A 24,074-nucleotide genomic window follows, 5' to 3' on the forward strand; every position below is an offset into this window, starting at 1 on the left:
AAGTCGGTGAAAAACATAATTATACAGGTGCTCAACTCTGGTTTACCAGAGTTGTTTATTAGCACGCAACAGCACAAAACGAAAAAAAAAAACATTCTAGGGCTATTTTATGCAGTCCAACTATGGACTGTTCCACCAGGAAGAGCAGAAAGGGGAAAAATGATCTCCCCCTTTCACCCCGCCCTTCGTCTGCTCCGCCGAGTGGGCTGCACCTAACATCCGACTGGCGTTCAAACTCGGTTTAAGATTGCATCATTTGGGAAATTTTAAGCGCAGATGTGCGGATTTTGATATGCAAGTTATCGTGTAATGCTATGCTCGATAAAAAGCTAACCGGGTCCAATTGCGCTGTTACCTCCGTGCAAATAAAAAAAAAAGAAATGGGGAAATTATGTCAGAGCGGCCGGTCTCCCCGGCGTAAGGTAAATCCGGTTGCTGTAGCTCTTTTACTATACAAAGTTCGTACTGGTGCAGGCCTTTGACGATAATGAGTGGAAGTTTGGGGTAATAAATAAAAACGTACTCACATGACGTAATAGACGCAGTGGTTGAGGGTAGTACCGCCGGCTGACTGTGCTGCTGTTGAAGTAACAGAACAGAGGTACGCCAGTTGATCATTTACTGAAATAAAACAACAGAGCAGTATAGGCTGATTTTGGAGCAGACATAGATATTCTAAGAACGCGAACCACTTCATAACGGCAGCCACGTGCGAGAGTTTGATGTTCGGTAAAGCCCGCCAGAACAGCCCAAAGATTGAGAACGGCAACCTCCCGATTTGTCGTCTCCCAGCGGAATGGGGCGTGTGCCCTCTCTCTCGTTTTACCCCGCTGAACCTGCTTGACTTCCCGGATGTCTTGAGAGGGCGCTGCGGTCGAACAAAATGGCACCGCCCTGAGAGCTCTAAATAAAATGGTCAATACGGACCAGAATATCACTGATACATGTTACAAAACATTTCTGGGACAAAAAAAATAAGAGGTCGCTTCAGTTATAGTGACATTGCTGAATATCACGTCCTGCGGCGCACCTTAGACGCCTCGTTTAACTACAATCCATATTCTCTATATGGAGAGTTCACTATAAATGAACTTGGGATACGGAAATTATTGAATGGATAACAAAGAGAGCCCAGATAATAGCCACGGCAATAGTCTCACCTTCTTCAAGTAGGTTGCGTTCAGAAAGGCACTCAACGTTGGGGGACGCTTTGTTAGCATTTTTAGAGGGCATCCCACTCGTAGTTCGCTTGCTGCCCTATTCTCCGCTTATCAATGTTCGCTTACAGACAGTGTTCGCGAGAGAAATAAGTGTCGGACTTAAAACAAAAAGAAAGAAAAAGAAAAACAAAATTTGGCGTTTCGCTGCAGTGGGGTTGGATAGAGAACAAGCAAAAAAAAGTGTCTTCTTTTTTTGTACACTTCTCATTTTCTCCTGTTTGTTACTTTCTTGGCACTGAAGTCTACATTGTTGTCGTGGGTCGTTTCTCGTTCTGCGTTGCGCCTTTGTGTAGCGATCTTTGCTTCTATAAAACCACCCCTTTTGTTTGTCGGTTTTTTGGGGTGAATTAGGAAACAAGACGTGCCTTTACGAAGGTGAGGGGAAAGCCTTCATTCTACGAACTTTGGGGTAAAATATTAGTCACAATTGGCACAAAAGCGATGTTTTCACGAGCTCAATCTAAGTTACCGTAGCTTATCCAAACTAGCAACGGGATTTGATTGTTCGAAACAATGCTCGCGTCTGCCCGTAGCACGCTCACGCCACTTCATGCCGAAAAACTCGGAAAATGACCGAATGTCAAAAATGTATTTGAGATAATGAGTACAAGATACTCAGAAATGTAATTAAAATGCAGTAGCAAATATTCTCGATCAAAAGTATTTGCAAGATACCAAGATACTTCAAAAAGTATTTGAAATACAGTATCTTGAGTAGAGTATTTGAGTTAGGCACACGTCTGGTACTGACACACGGGACATTCAAACACATAAAACAAGCAGCACACTCACATTACAAGATAAAACATAGAAATTATAACTAGATAAAAACACACAAACATGAGAATCAGCAACACATAAAATTAGAAGGTAAATATTTATGTTAGAAGTTCATACGCTGGTGCGCCGTGAGGATGATGTATTTAGTCGACAGAGTACATCACGCAGAGAGAAGAAAAATGAAAGTGTAAATTGACAAAGTTTCTGGCCAATATTAATGGCCATGTAGCCTTCATGCCATTTTTAATCATTATAGAGTAGTTTAAAAGTGATAGTGAAATTTTGGCTACATGAGCTTCAAGAGTAAAACAACGTGTCTACAAAGTCACAAGAAAGAATAAAAGATCGTGTGCGATCCACTGTAACATCTTTCAGCTCTGCCATAATTGTGACAGGTTTCTTTATTGAGTGGTCGAAATTCTTCCGGCTGGAGTCAAATATGTCCAGTTTTTCAGCGTAACCGTTGTAACAATCCACTGACCTGGGAATTGGGCACAAATGACTAAATTATTTAGATGTATAAAAGGGTGAATCGACCGTTGTAGTTACTTTAATTCTCATTATATTCACTTCAGAGAAGAGACTTTGGGAGTCTATTAGGCTGTGAAAGGTTTTAAACAAAAATATCAAATCCGCTTTTTTTCTGCGTCGATGTAGGTCACAGTTCAACACATCCCAAAAGGTCTTGATAATCCAAAGTTTGCTCATCTCTAGCCAAATAGCGAGGCTTAAAAATTGAGATGAATTTGTGTTGCACCCGTTCAATTCTCAGTGAATTGGTTTTACAGATTCCGTTCCACACTACCAATGCATAGCCTAGCTGCGAGCGGCACAGTGAAGAGTAAAGGGTTAAAAACGTCCGCGGATTGTTAAATTCTCTAGTCAGGCGACACAGAAGGTCAGGCACTCGTCACGATACGCAAACCATTTTGCCCATGTGAACGTCAAACCTTAGGTTTGAATCAAACACAACGCCAAGGTCTCTAATTTCGGTAACACGTGTCGATAAGGCCCCCTCAAATCGATGAAGAAAACCGACATTATGAGTTTTCCGAGAAAATGTCAGTACTTTGATTTTTTAACGGTTTAGAAGGTGCCTCTTTTCCTTACACTGATTGCTGCATCTGTTCACGTCTGCCTGTAGTTTTACGCAGTCGTCAAAAGTAAAAGTTTGAATTTCAAGGTATATTTTAATGTCATCGGCGTACCGGAGGAATAATGATTGTGAAATAACGAGAGGGATATCGTTGACAAACATTTAAAAAAAGGGGTCTAAAACAGGTCCCTGAGGCACCCCGGAGCTGAATTTAATGGTTGTGGACGTCATATATTTAACTTCCACAAAACCCTTCCTACTCAGCACATAACTTCCAAACCATTCGATAACCTGTTAACACGGAGGTTCGGTCGAGTTGGTTGCTCATGATGTACAGGGGGAACAGCGCACCCGCAAAACAGTCACTCAAGTCCACACACATAAAAGAAAAAGACACTTACGTGGCGCTGACTATAAACTCTATGCTATTATTACACTTTCTCCTTCGTCTTCTTTTTGTATTATGGACTAGGGCCAGGGAGAATAACTGGTCTTTCAATTCTTCCTCAATAGGAAGCTGAACCGTAAACTGACTAAAATTGAAATTAATGTAAGGCTAGGTAGCCTAGTTCTTTTTGTGATAAGGTTAAAGACGTAGTACTAACACATCTATCGTTGTGTTTTGTGATATTCGCTGCCTCAATGATTTCTCTTGTTAGCTGGGTGTTGTGCTTGACAACACGGCGCAGTTGTTCAGCGGCACTGAGCAGCCAGAGTCTTGACAGTGGATGCCTAGATGTCCGGAGTCTTTGTTGGTCAAAGAGTTCTTATGTTCACAAAGGCGGCCGTTGAAACATCTTCCGGTCTGACCTATGTAGAGTTTCCCACAAGAGGGGGGAGAGGAGCACACCACCTCCTCTGTTCAAGGGACAAAGGTGTTGTAGTTGGGGGAGTGGGCGGGTACTTACTTTTTTGCACAAGCTGGGAAGTTTGTTAGGAGATGAGAAGATGACTTCCAAGTTTACTCGGTTACCTAGTTTCTTCAGTCCGTGAGAAAAATTATGAATATATTGCGCAATGTTGAATTTCTTTGTTTTGTCTATTTGTTTCTGTTGAGTGCAGACGTCTTGCCTACTTTCATTGATGAGCTTTTCGGCCACAGATGTTAACATGGAGATTGGATATCCTGCGCGTTTTATTCGAGAGGCTAAAACAGTGAAAGTGTCTCGCCGTAACACTTCGCCTTTTATCTATCATCTTGATAACGTTTCTTTAGAATGTGTGACCTCATATAAATACCTCGGTGTGCACATTACTTCTAACCTGTCCTGGCATATTCATATTAACCACATCATTGCTAATGCCAATTCTATGTTAGGCTACCTGAAACGTAACTTTTCTCTAGCGCCAGTTTCTTTTAAACCAATATTATTCAAATCTTTGGTTCGCTCAAAATTAGAGTATACAGCTTCAATCTGGGATCCTGGTCAGACGACGCTCACTTCTCATCTCGAGTCAGTTCAGAACCGTGGCGCTCGTTTCATACTTAATAATTATCACCGGACAGCTAGTGTAACATTCATGAAATTTCTTCTCTCCTTGCCACTGCTTTCTTTGCGCCGTAAGTGTTCTCGTCTATGTCTTTTCTATAAAATATACAATTCTAACCCCATTCTTAAAGAGAAGCTCTTCCTCGTCCCACCTTACGTTTCTCCACGCATTGATCATCAGCACAAAGTCGGCGTTCTTCAATCTCGAACCTCAGCCTATCACGATTCTTTCATTCCTAGGACATCACCAGAGTGGAACCACCTTCCGGCGTCATTAATATTATTACCCTCGTTAGATATGTTTAAAAGAGTTGTTACTAATTATTTTTGCGAAAGTGACCCGTGACTTATAATGTCTCCTATTACTGTTTGTTGTTGTCTTTTTTTTTTTACTCACTCCTTTCTGTAACACCCCCAGGGCCTTGAGGGTATGTAAATATATAAAATAAATATATACGTCTTCTTCCGCACGCACATCCGGACACTTCCGCCTGTCCCATAGCTAACCCTTATACAAATCTTTAAAAAAAAACACCCACGAAACCTAGCACAGCTCGAAAGGACGTTCAAGTGACCTCAAAAAGAAGAAAGGCAACAAAATCTGAAAGGGACCAACCCTGAATTCAGAACAAATGGTTCTTTCACACAAAACGGACGAACCCGTATCATTACACTCTTCCCCGTATCATAACACCTAGCCGAACATTAATTTAAATTTTAGTTAGTTTACGGTTTAGCTTCCCATTCAAGAATAAAAAGGACCAATTATTCTCCCTGGCCTTAGTTCAAACTGCAAAAAGAAGATGAAGAAGAAAGTATAATATTACCAGAGGGTTGCTTGTCAGCGCTGAGTAAGTGTCTCTTTATTTTGTGTATGTGTGGATTTGAGTGACTGTTTTGCGGGTGCGCTGTTCCTCCTGTACTTCACTCGATCACGTTTTCCCCAATGAAGCATACACTCCGTATGCTTCATTTACCCGAATGTGAAGCAGCTTCACCATTCAATGTTCCGAGGGCTTGATGACGATGTAATTTTGCGTGTGTGCGTTTTTCGTGCTCACATAATGCTCCGGAGTTTTTAAACAATTTATACGGCGTACCCTCAATGTAAAGGTTGATTGAAAGACTTGCACATCCGTTGTGTAGAACCTAATTAAGGAAAAGTTTGGGTATCTGTCTCTCTTTTAGAACGATTCCATTTGCTTGAATGTTCCACTGGTCCACTGCTTCGGTTGCGTCATTGGCACAATGGCCGCCGTGGTGTTTGGCGCTACCATCGTGATGCCAGCACCAAGCTTCGACGCCGTGGCCGCCTTGGAAGCCATCTCGAAGCGAAGGTCGGCCGCCCGGAAATTTGATTCAGCATGCACACTCACTCTGCTCTTATGCCTAATACCCCTGTCAGACGGGCTAGTTTAGTGTCACTACAAGCGAGTGCACTTCAACCCGCCGAAACACACTCCAAGTCTGTTGGTGCTACACGGGAAAACTTAGTGTCACTCCAAAATGATGGCAATGACGATGGGTAAGTAATGGGTGTGATGTATCTACCGGCACACGGCGGCGGGCAAGTCTGCGAGCGCTGCGCACGAGCGCGTGGGTTTGTCTCGAGAGCTGGCTGCGCTCTCGCGACACATATAAAAAACAATCTCGACCGTTTCGGATGCTTCGAATGACTGTCTCGTCATTACCCCAGCTAAGGTCGTATACCAAGCTAAGGTTATTCTACATTGTCACGCAAAATATTACAGTGCATACGCATTCTTTCATAAATAATTTCGTCGTCTTATTAGAAACGCGTTACCACACATTGTTGCGCTAAGTCACGAGCTTTAATCCAAATTTAAATCCAACTTGATCATTACGATCAGCCATTACAAGCCAGTGATACGCATCCGCACGCCGGTACAATGCTCATCTATACTCTGTTTCACTTCATAATGTACCGCAGGAAAGGCTACAAGCGCGAGCTCCTTGCTCAGGGCACATCTCGGCGGCACAAGCTCTCGTGCTTTAAGAGTAGCTCCCAACGCTATGAGCTCGCGCTTCTAGCCTTGTCTGTGGTACAACATAAGGTGAAACGGAGTATAGATCGAAACGAGCAGAAGTATGGATTGAACCCAGGATTCCAGAGTTCTGCAGCGCGAGCTTTCGCTCCGCGTGCTCCAAGCTGGTGTGCGCGAGCCGACTTGGCCACTCGCACGGTGGCCACTCGCCACAACGAAACATCATGGAGTGTGTGGAGGACGAGCTGGAGGACGATATCCGCGATGTTGGACAGTGGAAGCGTGTGATTGGGGTACTTTTCTCCGTGAGAGCCCAACGCCTTTCAGATGAGAGACAGCTGGACCTGGATGCCGACGCACAGGCAAGAATTTCAAGTGACATCGATCAGCAGCCGCAGGCCAATGTCTTCACCATAGCCGCTCTCATGACCGAAAACCTACCCGTGATCAGTCGAGAACGGTGGACTTTCCAGAGGAACGAACGGTGGTTCGAAGACACCTTGCCCCATTTGGGCGAGTTCCATTTCAAGCAAGCCTTTCGCGTCTCTCCTGCCACCTTCAGATTCCTGGTGGAGTCTCGCAGGTGCCTCCTGACCGTCGCTGGCCGTCGCGCAGGGGCCGAGGCTGGAAACTAGATTAGCCGCTTGTTTTTTTACAATGTACTACTTTCCTGCCAACAGAAAACAAGTGCGCATCTAAAATTACTCCTATAAAAATAATACTAATTTTACGCAGCGATAATTTCTTCTATTATTTTTACTCCTTGAACACTGCTATCGAGATTACACACTCGGTCTACCGAAACGAGCGTAGTGTGCTCCCCGAACTCACTTCATTGGAAGTGTGTTCTTCGGGCAGGGTTGGGGATTGAGCTCAGGATCACTGGGTTCTCCAGCGCGAGCTTTCTCTCGAGGTACTCCGATCTGGTGGGCGCTAGCCCACTCGGCCACCAATACCCTTTAATAAAGACACGTTAAAAAAATTAGACTTTTACAATTCTCTGTAATGCCGAATTGGAGCGCAGCTCTTGAGAGGAGGGCGGAAGTGTACGAAGTGAAGGGTATGCAGCCGCTCCCCCTCCGTGCCGTCCTATCCTCCTCTCCTATTCCCATCCCACTTAGCGTAAAAAATTCGCTAAATTTCCCGCTAAATATAGCCGGAAAATTTTCCCGCTGAATTGACGTGTGACGTCACATGACACGTCATATGAAATTTTAAATGTGACGTCAAACGGGTAAACTTTTTCCTCAATTTAGCGGAAAAATTTTCCGCCAAACTTAGCAAAAACTTTTACCCCAAAATTTAGCGAGAAAATTTTACCCTCGTGACGTCACACGTGACGACACACGTGACGTCACGTGTGACGTCATTTTGGGAAACAGCCCTTTATGCAACGCGTGGTTACGCCGACGCCGCTTAACTCAGAAAGGGGTGCCTAGGAGCTGTGCTCTAAAACAACGTTGCATTAATGAACGATTTTTACGCCAATTGGATGATTCTGATCGATCATCGCAAGCCAATATAAAGACGAAGCATATCCAACTTTGGCGTTCCGCTTCGTTCCACGGAAGCCTACGAAGAGGCCCTGACACAGCCTAATCAGATCATAATTATCGCGTTGTATCGAATAATTACATGCTGAAACAAAAGTAGACTCTATAGTTCTCTGCTAACCAAGACAGCCATAAATGACTGACTTTGTCGTCGTCTTTTATCAATTCACCGCTGCGCTAATCTTGATTCTGGTAAGCCTAAACTCCAAGTTTACCCCACTACTTTTTTTCAAATGCCACTCTTCTATATGTCGTCTTTTTCACGAATTTCTTTTTATTTTTAAAATAAAACTTACGCAACGCTTTTGATTTCTGTGTTGTTATGTTTTACTGTTGAAACACTCCTACTGATTCCACGCGCTCGATCGAGCGAAGTGAGTTCGTCAAACTCACTCCAAGCGAAGTGCGTTCCTCAGGAAGGAGCCGTGTGGCACACTACAGAAATGACACTAAGGGCGAAGTGCACTCGCTTGTAGTGACACTAAACTAGCCCGTCTGACAGGGGTATAAGAGCTTAAGCTATTGCTTTCTAAAAATGCGTAAACGTTTTGCCAGCGTGTAAGCGGTTATATTATTAAAGATCGTGACTTTAGTTTCATGAAAGTTAAAATACATCGGTGTATAAGGCTCGTGGCAACTACAAATTCGCATTTAAAGTTAAAAATAGTACGTCTAAAATAAGATTAGGCCAAGGTTGCTACAAGGAAACTATTTTTTCTTTTCTAATATAGTGAATTCAGTAAGGTGATAGATTTTACACAAATAAGTGTTATTTAATTAAAATGCTATGTATAATAGACGTTCGTACATCCTTGTGTAATTATGTGAATATTTGTAGAAACAACGCCAGTACAGTTAAAGACGACTTCCAGGTCACTGAAAGAATTATATTTTATAACTATTTTCATTTGTTCAAGCTGCTTTAACATCTGTAGTTTCAATGCCGCAGAGTGACAAAAGACAAAGCAGAGTTATTTGCCATTGCGCAGTATTAATTGCACGTGATGTTTAATCACTGAGCTGTTTCGATGTCGTTCTCTATCGGCGCTGGCGGCACTGCTCTTCGCCGCTCGTGCGAGAATACAAAATTTGCGGTTCAGAGAGATCGAGGATGTTTTAACTGGTTATCAGCTTGCGAGTTCTGATGTGGTGTACAGAAGGCGCGCGGGTTGGTTTGGTTAACTGAAAAACCTGTTACCGGATGTTCCAGGTGTACGGTCATGTACGGAACGCCCACAATGTACATCGACATACTGAATCATCAGGAAGCCAAACGTTACGACGTCTCTTCCATGCGTAAAGGTGATTTCCTTTTGCATTATTTGTTGTCCAGAACGTTCATTCTTTATTTAACTGATTTATTTAACCGGATAAAAAGTAAGAGAACAATTTGATATTATTTATAATCATGGAAAACACTAAAGCAATTATTGTTTGAAAAGCTGTTTGTTGTCGCATAAGATTCAGGTTTCTGATTTTCTTGGCTAAGAATGAGTTATCAATATTATAGGTATCGCGTAAAGGTATACAAAAACCTTTCTTGTCCTCACACTGTACTGAAACGTGGATCGGCTTTAGGAAGCACTTATACGTAATTCTTAATCTCAGTTTAATTGTGATACATCAGAGTGACGTCAGCAGGAGGGACGTCAAGCTCATCATAACATGGCACACTTCGTCTTTTTTTTTTTTTATAAACGTTTTTTTTTCTGTTTTTGCCATTTTTCGAGCTATCCCTGTCGTTAACAGTTATTGGTCCTCGAGTGATCTGCTGGAAAGTAGTCGCAGACATTCTTTATAATCTTGTAACAAAACCTTCCCGAGTATAGTTGCTTGTGGAGTAGCTCCCAAACTCATTATAACCGTGGTTTTGGAAATCGCAAGCCAAATACTGCTAGCGAAGCGTTCAGCTTACTTTTAGAGCTTTTTATGCTTCATAAACGGGATATCAATGCGCGCTGATGCTTTGAAGTCGTGTTCGTAAAAAACGAACTACCGAGCCCATATACAAAAGCTAGACCTCAGTTCACCTTAAGTCCGTACGCAGCCGACGCTACGAGCTGATGGGACAAATCAGGCAGGCTCAAAAGCGCTCCATCAGGATGTTCGTCGTGTTTTTGTACGTGTTCTATTATCGCTGAACCAATCATAAACAAAGAAAGGTCCAGTGAATCGCGCTTTTAACGCAGCTTGATAGGTCACATTAGCTCGTAGCGTCGGCTGCGTCTGGACTTAAGCTAAAACTAAGTATAGTTTCCTTTTTTCGTGTAGGAATCGTCAAACTATTGAGCACTAAATCTCGTATACCATAAGTCAAGAGCACAGCTGACCCTAACAGTCGATAAGGCCAATCAAGCAGCGGAAAGAAGTGCCATGTCGAGGCCTTCGTCGACTTTCTATGTTGAGTGCAGTCTCCTGATTAAACAATTCGCGAGCTGTGAATGAGCCGTGTCTTTGCGCTTTTAGGGTCAATGATTGTGTGTGTCCTGGTAATAAACTGCGCTCTTGAGCGTGCTAAAACAAAGTATACAGCAACATCGGATTCGAGAGAGCTGATAAGGGTCTGCGCATGCGCCGTGCCGACAGCAGCGCCACCGCACCGACGTGACGTCAGAGGGTTGAGTCGATGTATGGTAGAAACCAGCACTCAGACACGAGTCCTTACTTAAAACACTCTCTGTCCCCCTTATCCCATTAAAAAAAAAAAAAAAGAAGCACGGGGAACGAGTTTGATATCGGGGCACTGCAGCGATGAGGTTCGCCCGCTGTTTGTAAACGCCTTCATAACAACGGAACGTCGGCTGATCATGAACGGAGGCAAGAACCTAATGTCTCGAGTGTCCCCAGTCAGTAACATCTGACGCGCCATGTCCCGAACTCCGTCATACCGATGCCTGTCAACGCTCTGTTGCAATTGGGAAACCCTCACTATATAATTTTATATTTCTGAACAAAGAACTGTGTTCCGAACCCTTCACGAAGTTTAAAACAAAAACAAAAAACACTACCAAAGAAAAAACAAAACATGCGCAATTAACACGACGTTTTGTTTTGTTGATTATTTTAAGCTATATCCTAAAATTCGTCGTCAATGTGGAACGTTTCAAAGTAGTAACATTCAGATCGCATAATTTTCTTGATTTGATCATTTAACTCCGTACAACCGATTTTGTCCTCTTATACCCACGATTATAAAAGGCATGAATGCCCTAATGAACGTTTTTCTCATTTCGTTCACACTTAACATGATAAAAAAAAAGAAGCAAAACGTCACAATATCTAAACGTGAAAGACATAATACGGGGGCCTTCGTATACCTGTTGTACATGCCGTTAGTACCGTAGCGCACATAACTTATATGTATCGTTTTCAGTGCACCAATTTCAGAGTTTTTGTTATGCAACGCGTATCTTTTTTAAAGAGACTCATGTAGAAATTTCATTTCACTTTGACTAACATTATACTGAGTGCTGAGTCGTCTAGCGTCTTGGACAGCGTGACAATTCTTTGTTTGGCGCAGTATGCGACGAGGCATTCGCTTATTTACTGTGCCAACCCTTAATCATCGCCGCCATTGTTTCCAGTCGTCCCCCAGCACCGTCGCCCCTTGAGAGTCCTCCTCCCAGTAAAGTACTGCCTCCTGTTACAGGCGTGATGGCTGGAGCACCGTGTCCACCCGAGGTACTGAAGAACGCCATGGCAAAGCTGAATATCGAACGTATGCACGTGCGTATACACTCCATGCGAAGTAGAAGGTGCAGCCGTAGCCGTAGTAGATGAGAACGGCGGGGCGTCTCTTTCGGATGCACTGAACCCAAGCACGGGCTCGTTGCCTTCCGCCGTGCCTCGGCTGCGCGTGCGCGCTTGGGGCTTACGAGACGCCGAAGCATGAACGAAGGCGAAAAGCTCACGCCGGAGACTGAAGCACCTCCATGCCGTTCTGAACCTGTCAGTGACTATTGGCGAAAAAATGTTGCGGTGGCTCCCTCGTATGGCTTCTATCTGTGACGTCAACATCAGAATGATTCATTGCCAGCGAAAATTTTGACGGCGCGCGTTAAAAGCACGGTGGAAGCTTGTGTGGTCATCGCGCCCTAACACCAACACCGTCAAAACTCACAGACTGACACTCTCCTTATTTCCTTTAATGAAAGTAAAGCTCATGGCCTACTCAAGAGGGCAAAGGGAACGTTTGGCTAGTCATGGAGGGCCGACCGGAGCGACGCTTTTGGTCGCGTGCACTTGTCGCCAATAGTGGTTTTGTTGTTGTACGTTGCAGTCGGCATGGACAGTGACGCTAAAAGAAAACCCAAAAATGGCGTGCGCGTCTGTTTACGCTTTGAACACGGATTGATCCATCACTGTGGTTTACAAACTACAGTGGAGATTCTGCAAATTATGTTACCACTAAAACGATATAAAAAAAAAAACTTTTGTCTCCAAAGTGGCATTACTGAGTTTCTACATGAACAGTCCTCGTAGTCTTTCTTGTGGTCCGGCCATATGCGAAAGGTCGCGCTCATGGTCTTTGAGCAGATCACGTTGTCGGTGTGACTGGCCCCCTATTTGCTTCGCAAAAAACGAAGTTGCACGTACCATTTTAGAGTGTTTACTGGTGTTTAAGGGTCATTTATTTCACATACTTTTGATGGAATCTGCTACAGGGGTACGGAAACGAAATGTTTGTACTTATTTCATTGTTAGTATGTGATCTATGGTGTGCCAGCAGCCCAGAAACACTAGCATAGACTATTGATTCTAAGCTGCAAAAAAAGAAAAAGTAAAAAACAAAAATAATTTTAAAACAAATTAACAAATTTCAAAATTCCGTCTGGTGGCGGTTTGTGAGGCTCCGTTGAAATGCCGCCACGTCATGAGTTCCTAAGAAGCAGCACCAGTTCGCGGCAGTATGAATTGCTCGTGGAGCTGCTTAGTCCTGAATGTGACTTGGCGGAAAACGCTAACGAGTTTACATACGTTGCGTAGACCCTTTTGCTGTTTACAGACATGAACTGCCGCTTGCGTCCCAAGCGACTTCCGGTCACTCTGTCCTTGCAAGCCTGTCGAGCTTGACTATGTCACCAGTGCTAGAAAGCATAAATGTTACACGCACAACAAATTTGGAGATTTAATGAGGGTCTTCGGTTGTACAATTTAACGTCTTGGAGGAGGCAAGTTGGTTTCACAAGAATATTATAAAACTTTAAACTGATCTCGCGCTTCTCCGTTCTTTTGGCGTTCAACTGGAGAATTGCTGGTTAAATGTTTCGTCGGCATTTCAAGCAGCGGTGTTAAGGTGGGCTTTGTTCACTATTTTCGAGAGCACCTTCACGTTCCTGCGTCCCTAAGGCCATGTGTTTCACGGTCTCGGGGCTTTTGTTAGCGCCATGGCGTCTTCGACCATGCCGTCGAAGGTGCAGTTCCTTATGTTTAATGTCCTTGCCAACAGGGCAGTGGACGAAATCATGGACGCTTTTCGAGTAGCCGCTGGTCCATATGGCTTTCAGAACCTCCAGCATCACGGTGATGTGAGGTTTCTAGTGGCTATCAGCAGCATGACTGTGGCCAACCGCCTGATAGCGCAAAGCTCCCTTGTGCTTCGTGACGTGGCCGTGCCCTTGGAATCGGTCGGTGCCCACGTCATCCACGTCTCCGTGTATTCCCTGCCGCCCTACGTTCCGGAAGAGACCCTAGGCCTGGCTCTCAGCCCGTATAGAAGGGTGAAGGCGATCACCCGCGCGACCTTCTGAAACCTCCCCGACGTGAAAACCGGCAGATGGGGGGGTGAAGGGGGAGTTGACGAAGACCATCCCCAACTTCATCACTGTCTACGCCCACCGCGTCATGGTAAACTACCGTGGCCTCCGACATGTATGCAGCAGGTGAGGGCAGGAGGGTCACATCGGTTCGACCTAAAAGGCCCCACTTGTGATCGGTGTGGCGTCTTCGGCCACCTCGCCCCTCGGCAGCACGGCGCCCTGCTTGCGGTGTGGCCGCAGCCACGTGACCGCCAACTGCTCACAACAGAAGACGAACACCGCAGCAGCACAGCTGCCCCGAGACTTTCGGCCCTCTACTCCGGAATCCGCTCCCATCGAAGGACGTCCCCTCCCGGCCGACTGTCCCGAAGAGGATCCCGACCCCTCCGTCCTTCGACGAGTCCCACCACCGCCTGCCATCGACTCAGCCACCGGCTCGTCGGAGGAGGCGGTTCGCCGCGACCTTCGTCTCCCCCACCGCCGACTCCGATGACCTGAGCTCGAACTCCGACCGCCTCGTAATCGCGGACGAGGAAGACGTCACTCCAGGCGAGGGACAACAGCCCTCCACGCCGTCTCACCAGGAGCTTTTGCCCACATGCTCGTCACCCACAGGCCTAGCGCCCGCCGACGACCGCACCGAAGGCATGGTATGCGAACGCCACGACGTCAAGCCTGCCCTCCCGTCCAGCAGTAACGGCTCGGACGCCCCCACACCTCGACTGCTCCCCCCCCCCCCCCCAAAAAAAAAAAAAAACCGCCAAGGATTCGGTGCCCGTCTAGTGACTATTAATGCGTTTTTCTTTCTTCCCCTTTTTTTGTGGACCTGTACGTCTAAACTCTAAATGTGCAAGGTTTTTGCTGTCCAGATAAGCAGCGTGAGGTTGTTCATTTTTCACAGTCCCAGCATTTTGACTTGCTTTCTGTTCGAAAATCTTTTTTTTTCACAGACCGTGAAGACGCTTAAAGTTCACAGGACGTAAAGACGTTTAAAGTTTACCGAACGTAAAGACGTTCATGACTTCGACAGGAAAACCCCGCTCGTATGTGCCACGCCAATTGCGTCCATGCGCTGTCCTCCTCACTTCACTCCCTTTGCCACCCAAGCATACGCGCAACGCAAGCACTGGTAACGAACCTTTTCGTATGGCCCAAAATCAACGCCTACATACGGGAATTTGTACGCTCTTTTCTTGCCTCCCAGAGGTCGAAGGTGCAGCGTCACACCCATACACCACTCGGCAAGTTTCCGCTACCATCCGCACGCTTTGAGAACGTCCATCTAGACATTAAAGGTCCACTTCCAACTTCACGGAATTTTACCTACCTATTGACATGCGTCGACAGATTTTCTCGCTGGCCAGAGGTGGTACCACTAAAAAAACATCACCGCTAAAACAGAAACACACGCTTTCATATTCAGCTGGATCAGCCGCTTCGGTGTGCCTGCCAAAATCACAACCGATCGCGGGCGCCAGTTCGAGTCCGCGATCTTTAAAAAATTAAAATCTCTTATGGGCTGCGTACGGATGCGCTCCGAGCACAAACCTTCCCCCATGCATGGGTTCACTAATCTACCAGTGCACGTGCTACTTCGTCTGCGATCAACTCTGAAGGCCAAATTGGGTTGTACAGTGGCAGAACTCGTGTACGGTTTTCCCCTTCGTCTCGCTGTTCACTTGGTTGAACCATCAACGGCACAAAGTGTAATGGATCTCACCTCCTACGTGAAACGACTCCGGGAAGCCATTAACTCTTTGTGCACAGTACAGACACAGCAACTTAGCGCATGACACCCTGTCCTTGCCCAATCTTCGCATGTATATTCATACGTCGGGATGCGGTAAACAAGCCTCTCAGACCTCTATACGATGGCCTATACCAGGTCGTAGGCAGGGCACCGAAGTTTTATACGGTACTTATACAGGGACGTCGAGATACAGTTTCCCTGGACCGACTAAAACCTGCTCATACCACAGCCGTTGACACTATACTACTACCCTTGTGTCAGAGGAACGCTCCAACCCGCTCCCCATTTTGAGCGCAAGTGGTCCGGGCCACTTGTCTCAGGGAGGACATCTGTAGCAGCCAAGCTAGTGGTGCTACCGAAACGATAAAAAATAAGCCTGTCCGCGCGAGCAGACAGAACGAGACACCACGAGCTTCAAGATTCGGCGACCGAGCGGCCCGGCGGCTACACCGAGGGATGTCCACTACACCTGTTTTTCAATCCCGTTATTTTTCTTTTGTCTCGTAACGCTCTTGCGGTGTCGCTGTCTTGACATCTCGCACGGCTTTTTTGAAGGGGGCTTTCTCGGTCTGTGACCCAGACGGTCGCGTCCTCGTTTATAACTTTTTTGTCGGCAACGCCAAATTCCTGGCGATTAGCGTTTACGCACCGGCACGCCAAACGGCGGCTTGTCGCTTTTTAGGAGCCTTATGCAGTATGTGCCTGAAGACGGTTTTTTTTTCTACTTTCTGGGAATTTTATTTGTGTTTTAGACTTTGCCCGCAATGTTCGCGGCCCTTGCGCGCGGGTGTTCCGTTTGGAACACCTGAGAACTAGATCAGCCATCGGGATACATCACCTACGTGACGCCTGTGTCGATTCATATCGCTCCTTGTATGCTTCCACGTAGTCGCGTGGCTTCTCGTTGAGCCGACTCGACCGCGTCTACGTTCCGCCCTGCCTAGTTTCGCGCCTTCGTTGCGGCGTCCTTTCTTTTCTCGGCGCCGCCGGCTATGTTTCGGACCACCGCCTGGTGTCCGACGTATTTGACGTGGCCAGTTCCTGACATTGAAAAAACGGTTAACGTGCAGGCGAGATGGTGTAAGTTATTCATGATGATTGAAATCTGAGACTGTTTGCAAAAAGGAACACTCGTGAAGGAGGAAGAAAAGGGGGCAACGTCTCAATATTATAATAATAGACAACGTCTCAATTCAGACGTTGCCTGTCCCTTTTTCTTCCTTCTTCACGAGTGTTCCGTCTTTGAAACCACAGACTCAGGTTTCAATCATCATGTATTCCTTACGTTCTCGCGGCGTCACGTGGCGCCTGGATACCACGCAGTTGCAACTTGCGAGACGAGGTGGCCCTTTCTAGCATGCGCCAGTCTATTCGCACATCGCTCTCGGTGATCCCGATGTCTCCCGCTCGGTGGGGGATTGCCAAGTCGGACTGCCGATTTTACGGGACGACCGCTGGGAAGGTGCTTCGGCATCGGGTGACGGAGGCCCTCAACGAGACGACCAGCCGTGTGTGTATAGTGCAGCGTGGCGCAACGCGTACGCGCATGATGTCGGAGTACTTGGCGGTCCTCTGTGACCGCCACCAACGTCTTCTTTACTCGTCCCGTGGTGCTGCCGTTGCGCAGCAATTGCATGGCAGACCCTTCGGCGGCCCGGAGGTGATCCGTTGCCTATGTGCCACATGCGCCGGCAAAGACGGGTAGGTAGCCTTTCGGACAACTCCGGTAACATCGGCACAGTCTTCGGTGATTTCTTTCCGTCCCTTTATTGCTTGGACCCTGCTGTGTTCACCCCAGACTTTGCCGAGCAGGATCGCATTGTCTCTGGTGACTTTCCGTCATGATTTTTTTTTTCTCCCTGGTGCATCTTACCACACGCGACGAGCTGTTTGACCTCCTTCGTGCAATGAAAGTCGTGTCTGCCCCCGGCGGCCTGACGGTTTGCCTGCTGAATTTTATATTTCCTTTCGGGACACCTAGCAAACTGCCTTGTCCAGCTAGTCAACCACATCCTGAAGACTGGGGAAGTTCTTTCTTCTTTCCGGTGCGGTCGGGTGGTCCTTCTGCCCAAGGATGGGTCCCCGTTTGACCCTGCGGCATGGTGTCCCATCACGCTCATGAACGTAGACTACAAGCTCGTGGTATCTCTGCTCGTCTCACGTCTCCGACCAGTCCTGCCCCACGTAGTGGGCCCAGTACAAACATGCTCTGTGCTTGAAGAAACATATTTTCCTGTTTGTCCTTTATTCGCGACATTTTTGTCTACGCACACCTCACCAACTTGTCAGGGGCCTCCGTCTCGCTTGGCCAGGTGAAAGCCTTTGACCGCATTGAGCAATGCTTCTTGTTCGAAGTTTTGCGCGCCTTTGGTTTTCCATGGGGCATTTATTGCCCTGCTCCGATCCTTGTATGGTGACTTGACCAGCTGCCTCCTCATCAATGGGTGACTCCTTGCTCCATTTCCCGCCACTCGGGGAGTACGGCAGGGCTGCCATTTGTCCCCTCTGCTCAATGTTTTGAGCCTTGACACCTTCCTTCGACGTCTGACATTCAGCTCGGAAATTCATGGCATCTCTTTATCCGGACAAAACTATGTTGTGGTCAGTGCCTACGGCGACGACGTTTGCTTTTTTTTTTTTTTTTTACGGCATTCTAGGAGCTTCGGAGCGGCCATAAAGCTCTTCTCAGAGTGTGGTACCCTCTCTGATGCGCGCTTAAACTGCTCCAAGAGCCAGGCTGTCTTATCTTATGGTGTGTCTCCCCCTACCTTGCAAACAGAAGTTACGGTCGTCGACGAGCTCCGCGTCCTCGGCGTTGTCTTCTTCTGCCGGGGTGTGGCATACGTGGGAGACTGCGGTCTCTGGTCTCGAGCGTCAGGTCTCGGTTGCTGGAGCATTTACACTGCCGCTCCGAAACCGAGCGGACTTGGTTAAAGCAGTTTTCTGCAGTCAACTTTTTTACACCGCTCACGTCACCATTCTATACCCCCCTCCCCCGTTTTGCCCAGCGGGCGACTTTCAGCCTCTTTCGCTTTTATTTGAGCAAGGGCATCGAACTTGTCCCAAGATCAGCGCTTCGCTTACTTGCGTCCCTTGGCGGCAGAGGTATGCCATGTATTGACACCGTGTCCCGTCTGCTGGCTTTTTGCACCGTTTTGAGGGTGCACGTAGATAACACAGAGCCCCCTGCGCGTTCCCTCGCTCATTTTGTCTTGGTACCTTCTCGTCGTATGCTTGTCCCAAGCGCCTTGGGCAACCTATATATCCAAGTGCCGAGTCTACGCCCCCCTTCTACCAGGCGGCGGTGAGCCTCCGTGTTGAGCTGAAGCAGAGGTTCCCAGACCTTGCAGTGCACGGTATACCGCCTGCTCGCATTGTTGAGGAAGTCTGTGTGCAGCGGGTAATTGCCGAGAAGAAAAACCGGGCGACCACCTTTCCATGGCAGTCTTTGGGGTCCCGCCGTCTGCCTGGGCCCGTGTAGGGTGGGGGATACTGCCCACCAGACAACGTCTCCACCGATGGGGTATGGTCCTTGACCCCCGTTGCCCCAGCTGTGGGCACGTCAAGACTATATCGCATATCTTCGTTGCATGCCCAGTAGCGCAAACTTTCTGGCGGTCCATTCATCACGGTTTCCAAACCCTCCAGATTCAGCACTTCGTCCACCATAATCGGTGCCCTCAAGAATGAATCGCGCTTCTTCTCCTCGCGGTTGGCCAATCCGCCCTTTGGCAGAGCCGGTGTGTGGCGGTTGGCCAACAACGTCACACCAGAGCCATGTGGCCCTTCTTGTCACGTCTCCGCGGAGCCTTGTTGCGCTAGCTTGATGCGGAACTTTTCTGGTTGGGTGAGCGGGACTTCCTATGGAGGTGGTCTTTTCGCTACGTGACCCTTGTGAATGGGAACATTTCATCGCCTTTTTCGCCCTAACAGAAGTGTAAGCCACGGGCGCACCTGGGCGGGCCCGCCCCTCTAGGCAAATATTTTCTTCTGTAGCGTAATCGCACTTCCCTAGCCTCTGCCTCACAGCACTTCACGTCCTTCGAGACGCGAGTTTTGTCGATTCCTTAAGACTAAATGTACCGCTGACTCCTGCATGTAGAATGATGTATAAAATGTAATTAAAATGCATCTACACATGAACCGGGCGCTCGCTAGGACGTCAAAGACTGTAGCAGCGCCTGGTGGCGTTTGCCATGACAAGGGTCTATATTTTAAAGCTTCCACGGTGCTTCCGCAACGTGCATTCTACACCATCAAGATCGCCATTCTTTGCAGACGTTAGGTAGGAGCTTGATTTGAGAATGGGGGGACCTCATGGCACCTAAAGTCATTGGATCCTGGGAAAGTAACGCCAAGGTCGCCATCTTGGTCCGTGAAATGAGCAATTTCTCCTTGACCCTTCCGTTCTTGGTGTGCCGATCTAGGTTCACTGGTGACGGATAGCTTTATGGAATCGTTTTTTGTATACCTAGATTTTGCCAACCACACACCGGCGAAACAAGCGTACACCTTCGTACCACCACCAGATGCTGTGTCTGTGCTCGGAGGCACTGAAAAATAAGTTTACTGTATTTAAATACGCAAGAAGAACAATATAATTGTAAGAGATCTATAGAAATGGGCATGATTAATAAGTTGATTGCATACAGAGTGCCAAAAGCTCTTATATTGGCGAGGAACGCTTCCAGTACAACGATGCTCCATGGTGATCTTCGAGCGACTGGTTTAGAACGACCCTCTGGAAGCTCCGAAAATTTAAATGGACCAAGATGGCGATTCCCATGGCAACGTAGACTGATTAGCCGATCGCCTTGCGAGGTTTGGGTTGTCTGTATGTTAGTATCCGGATTAGTGTCGTGATGTAGGCGAGTTGGTCCATGGTAAACGGAAATAAACAGCGCGCAAAAAATACACAAGGACGAAAGGAAGGAGCGAACGACACAAGCGCGGTAAGTATCCATTTGTGTCCGGATAGCAGGTAGGGAAGGCAATGGCGTTACTTTCCAAGGATCCAGTAGCTTTAATGGCACCAAGTGAATACCTTGTGTACATCCGTGACCCGAACCAATTTTACAAATTTGTTCGGGTCACATATTTTCCTTTTTTTTTCTCGTGCTCGGCATAATAGTAGAAATGTAGGAATATTTTTGAAGGCAATGCTTGTTGCATATGTCACGTTTTGTCTTTCAAAGCTACGTGCACAAATTATCGGGTTTTCCTTTTTTTTTATTTTGTGATTTGTCGAGATATAGACATCATCTTTGTAAATGGGCATACAATCTATGAAATTATGCAATATCGATCCATCATCCTTGTGTTGTATCAGGAATTGCAACAGTGTGCATTCTGATATATGTTGTTGGTGTCAGTGTTACAGTAACGTTGTCTTAAGTGCACTCTAACTTGGAACCCGTCAAACTGCAAACATACAGCTTCTTAATGTGTTTGCATTAGTACCCACATTAAATGTAAAAGCTGACGGCGTCCATCTGTGGACAAAACAGTGCAAAGGAAAGCTCGTCGCGTAGAGAAGAGGAGAGTAGTGAAGGACAAAGGTGAGAGGGAGGCGATGTCACGGGCGAAATCCAATGCACGCGCAGGTGCTGGGGCGAGTCTGAACTTGCAAGAGTTCGGAGCGCATACGCCTCGGTTTGTGCTACAAAATGGAGTGCGAGCCAAGTACTTGCGCTGGTACAAGTAGGAGGCAAAAGAAGACGGATTGTGAGCGAAGGACACGGGCCTACCGAAACCGTTGAATAGCGAAAGCAGCGTCAGGTAGCGGATGCCGCTGCTAAGCGTGCAAGGCGTGCGAACGAGACAGCGCCTAGCTCGGCTGTCCTCAAAAAAATGTACACAACATAAAATGTCTTCTCCAATAAATATACACAGCATACGTGACGAAACACCCTTCCGAAAGAGATTTCCAAAAGAAACACCCAAAGCCAGAAAAAAAATTAAAGGAAGATGCGTTGGTGGATCTTTAGGGAATGCGTCATCATAACCCTTGGAAAACGCCAAACTCGTCCTACTTTGAGAAACGATAACACTAACCCCGTAACGAAGCCAAAAAAAGGCAGCAAAAAATAGAGAAAGCAAAAATGAAAGACAAAAAGAAAAGCCAAAAGAGAAAAGTAAAGGGGTCAGCATTACGTTTCCCAAAAGGGGACGTATGTGGCGTTTCCCAAGGTTCATGCCAACGCGTTTCCTAAGGATCCACCAAAGGATCTTCCTTTGGTGGATCAAAATCAAAACCAAACATCTTCCTTTAATTATTAAAAAAGAACTTTTTTTTTTTGCGCATTGTTTTTATTGGATCGCTGACGGAGGACCTAACAGGCTTTTAAATGTTTTCTGATTCTGCGACCGCCACAGAAGATACTAACCACCTAAGGGCAATACTGTTTTCAGCTTAAAGTTAGATTAACTGATTCGATTTCATTTCATATTTCATGATGGCGTGCCGTTGCCTCTGGCCGAAATACAGCACACTGTTTAGACATGAACAAAGCCAGCGTTGAACTTGCACTTGCATATTAACTGCAACCAATTAACGAGTGAACATTTTTTTATTGTAAGAAAGAAGGTGAACAAACCTTGCGTCATCTGGATCGTTTGTTTTGTACTTGCACATCAAGATCCCATGCTTTCCTCTTTCTTAGAGCGCAGCTCTTAGGCGCCCGTTTCCGGCTTGAGCGGCGTCGTTGCGCCGTCGGTGTAACTGCGCGTTGTATTATGGGACGTTTCCCATAAGGACGTCGTCACGAGGGTCACGAGTGACGTCACACGGCGCCTAAATATGGCGGGGAATTTTCACGCTAAATTTAGCAAGGAAATTTTCCCGCAAAATTCAGCGGGAAAATTTTTCCGAGAAATTTAGCTGGCAATTTTTCCCGCTAAATTTAGCGGGGACATTTCCCGCTAAACTTAGCGGGAAATTTTATCGCCAAATTTAGTGGGGAACTTTTCCCGCCAAGTTTAGCAGGGAAATGTTTCCGCCAAATTTAGCGGGGAAATTGTTTCGTTAAATTTAGTGGGCAGTTTTTTCCGCTATATTTCGCGAAAAATCTTCCCGCTAAATTTAGCAAAAACATTTCCGCTATTTTTGGCGGACAAATTTCACTCAATTTAGCGGGAAATTTTGCCGACAAACTTAGCGGGGAAATTTCCCCCCTAAATTTAGCAGGGGAATTCTCCTCCGTACCCTTCCCTCCCCTTCGTACCCTTCCCTCCTCCTCCTCAAGAGCGGCGCTCTAATTCCGCATTACAGATAATTGTAAACGTTTTTCATTTCTTTTTTTTTTTTTTTGCAGTCACTGGTTTTTACAAATAATCCCGTTAGCGGTACTGCTGGGTTTCGGTATGTGCACGGGGGTATGCGCACTTCTCGACAAAATATGTGTCTTTTTTTAAAAAAAGTTAACAAGCCACGTTAAAGAATTGTTTTTGTTACTGCAGCATCCACAGGAATGAACCAGTCAAGTTTTAAAAAAGGAGTCATATAAGTGCGCGTGTATTTTCTTCGATTATACGTTAAATGACAAGCAACAGGGTAACTTTTTTAAAAATAATTTTTCTCTTTCTTTAAAACGAGTTAACAATTTCTGCTCCCTGCGATTTGGCAAGATATAGCAGTTACGACAAAATAAAACAAAAACTGCCGTGCTTGTTAACCTGCGAATGACGGCTCTTGTATCTCGCTCGATAGTTTGTTTTCTTTTTTGTATTCGCCAACTGGTTTAATCATAATGTAAACTCTGACCAGCTCGCATGTACAATTTTGCTTCTTGCAGTGATTTATTCACTAGGTCGTTCAATTTACCGTGACGTCTTGCACCCAAAGCACAATAGACAGTTTTAGTAGATCGTTTTGATACCTCTGGATACCGATGCTTGATACTCCGCAGGCGCCCTTTCGCATGCATTGTACCTTTGGACAATCTACTAGAACTGTCTAATATCCGCGTGCAAACGCCATTTTACGGAGATGAAAACCGTTGCCGCTTTCTCTCCCACGTGCAGATATTCTACGGCACGACAGAATGTAGCCCGGTGATCACAGGTTCCAGGCCAGAGGGACCCATCGGCAAGTGGATACGAACGGTGGGCAAGCCACTCGGCCACGTCGAGGTAAAGCCGATGTCTGCATAACACATTTAGCTCATACCAGCTGGACAACGATTTCTGAAAGACATCTTCGGCTGGCGTTCCAGCCGAAGCAATATTATGGCATTTAATCATTCTACTGCATAACGGCGCAAGCACTGAAAAGCAACAGGATCGACGAGTTCAAAGGCTGATTTGAGGATTACGAGAACCGTCTCGACAGGTGTATAGAATCAGGCGGAGAGTACTAGGAAGGTGACTGAAATTCGAACGTGTAAAACAAATGCAAGAGTTTATAAAAATAAATCTCCGTT

The 24,074-nt window shown here is 46.4% G+C and overlaps 1 protein-coding gene across 1 annotated transcript in view; it reads left to right on the top strand.

The window, feature by feature from the left end:
- LOC8026594 (medium-chain acyl-CoA ligase ACSF2, mitochondrial) overlaps positions 1-24,074 on the top strand; it is a 65,835-nt gene that overhangs the window by 28,027 nt on the left and 13,734 nt on the right. Inside the window, exons 8-11 of the mRNA XM_029987457.3 lie at positions 5,775-5,923; positions 9,356-9,447; positions 11,795-11,871; positions 23,677-23,784. Coding sequence (XP_029843317.2) covers positions 5,775-5,923; positions 9,356-9,447; positions 11,795-11,871; positions 23,677-23,784 — 426 coding nt within the window. The remainder of the gene's footprint in view (positions 1-5,774; positions 5,924-9,355; positions 9,448-11,794; positions 11,872-23,676; positions 23,785-24,074) is intronic.

Source organism: Ixodes scapularis, unplaced genomic scaffold (genome assembly GCF_016920785.2).
Source record: "Ixodes scapularis isolate PalLabHiFi unplaced genomic scaffold, ASM1692078v2 PGA_scaffold2__306_contigs__length_199485367, whole genome shotgun sequence".
Taxonomy (NCBI): Eukaryota; Metazoa; Arthropoda; class Arachnida; order Ixodida; family Ixodidae; genus Ixodes; species Ixodes scapularis.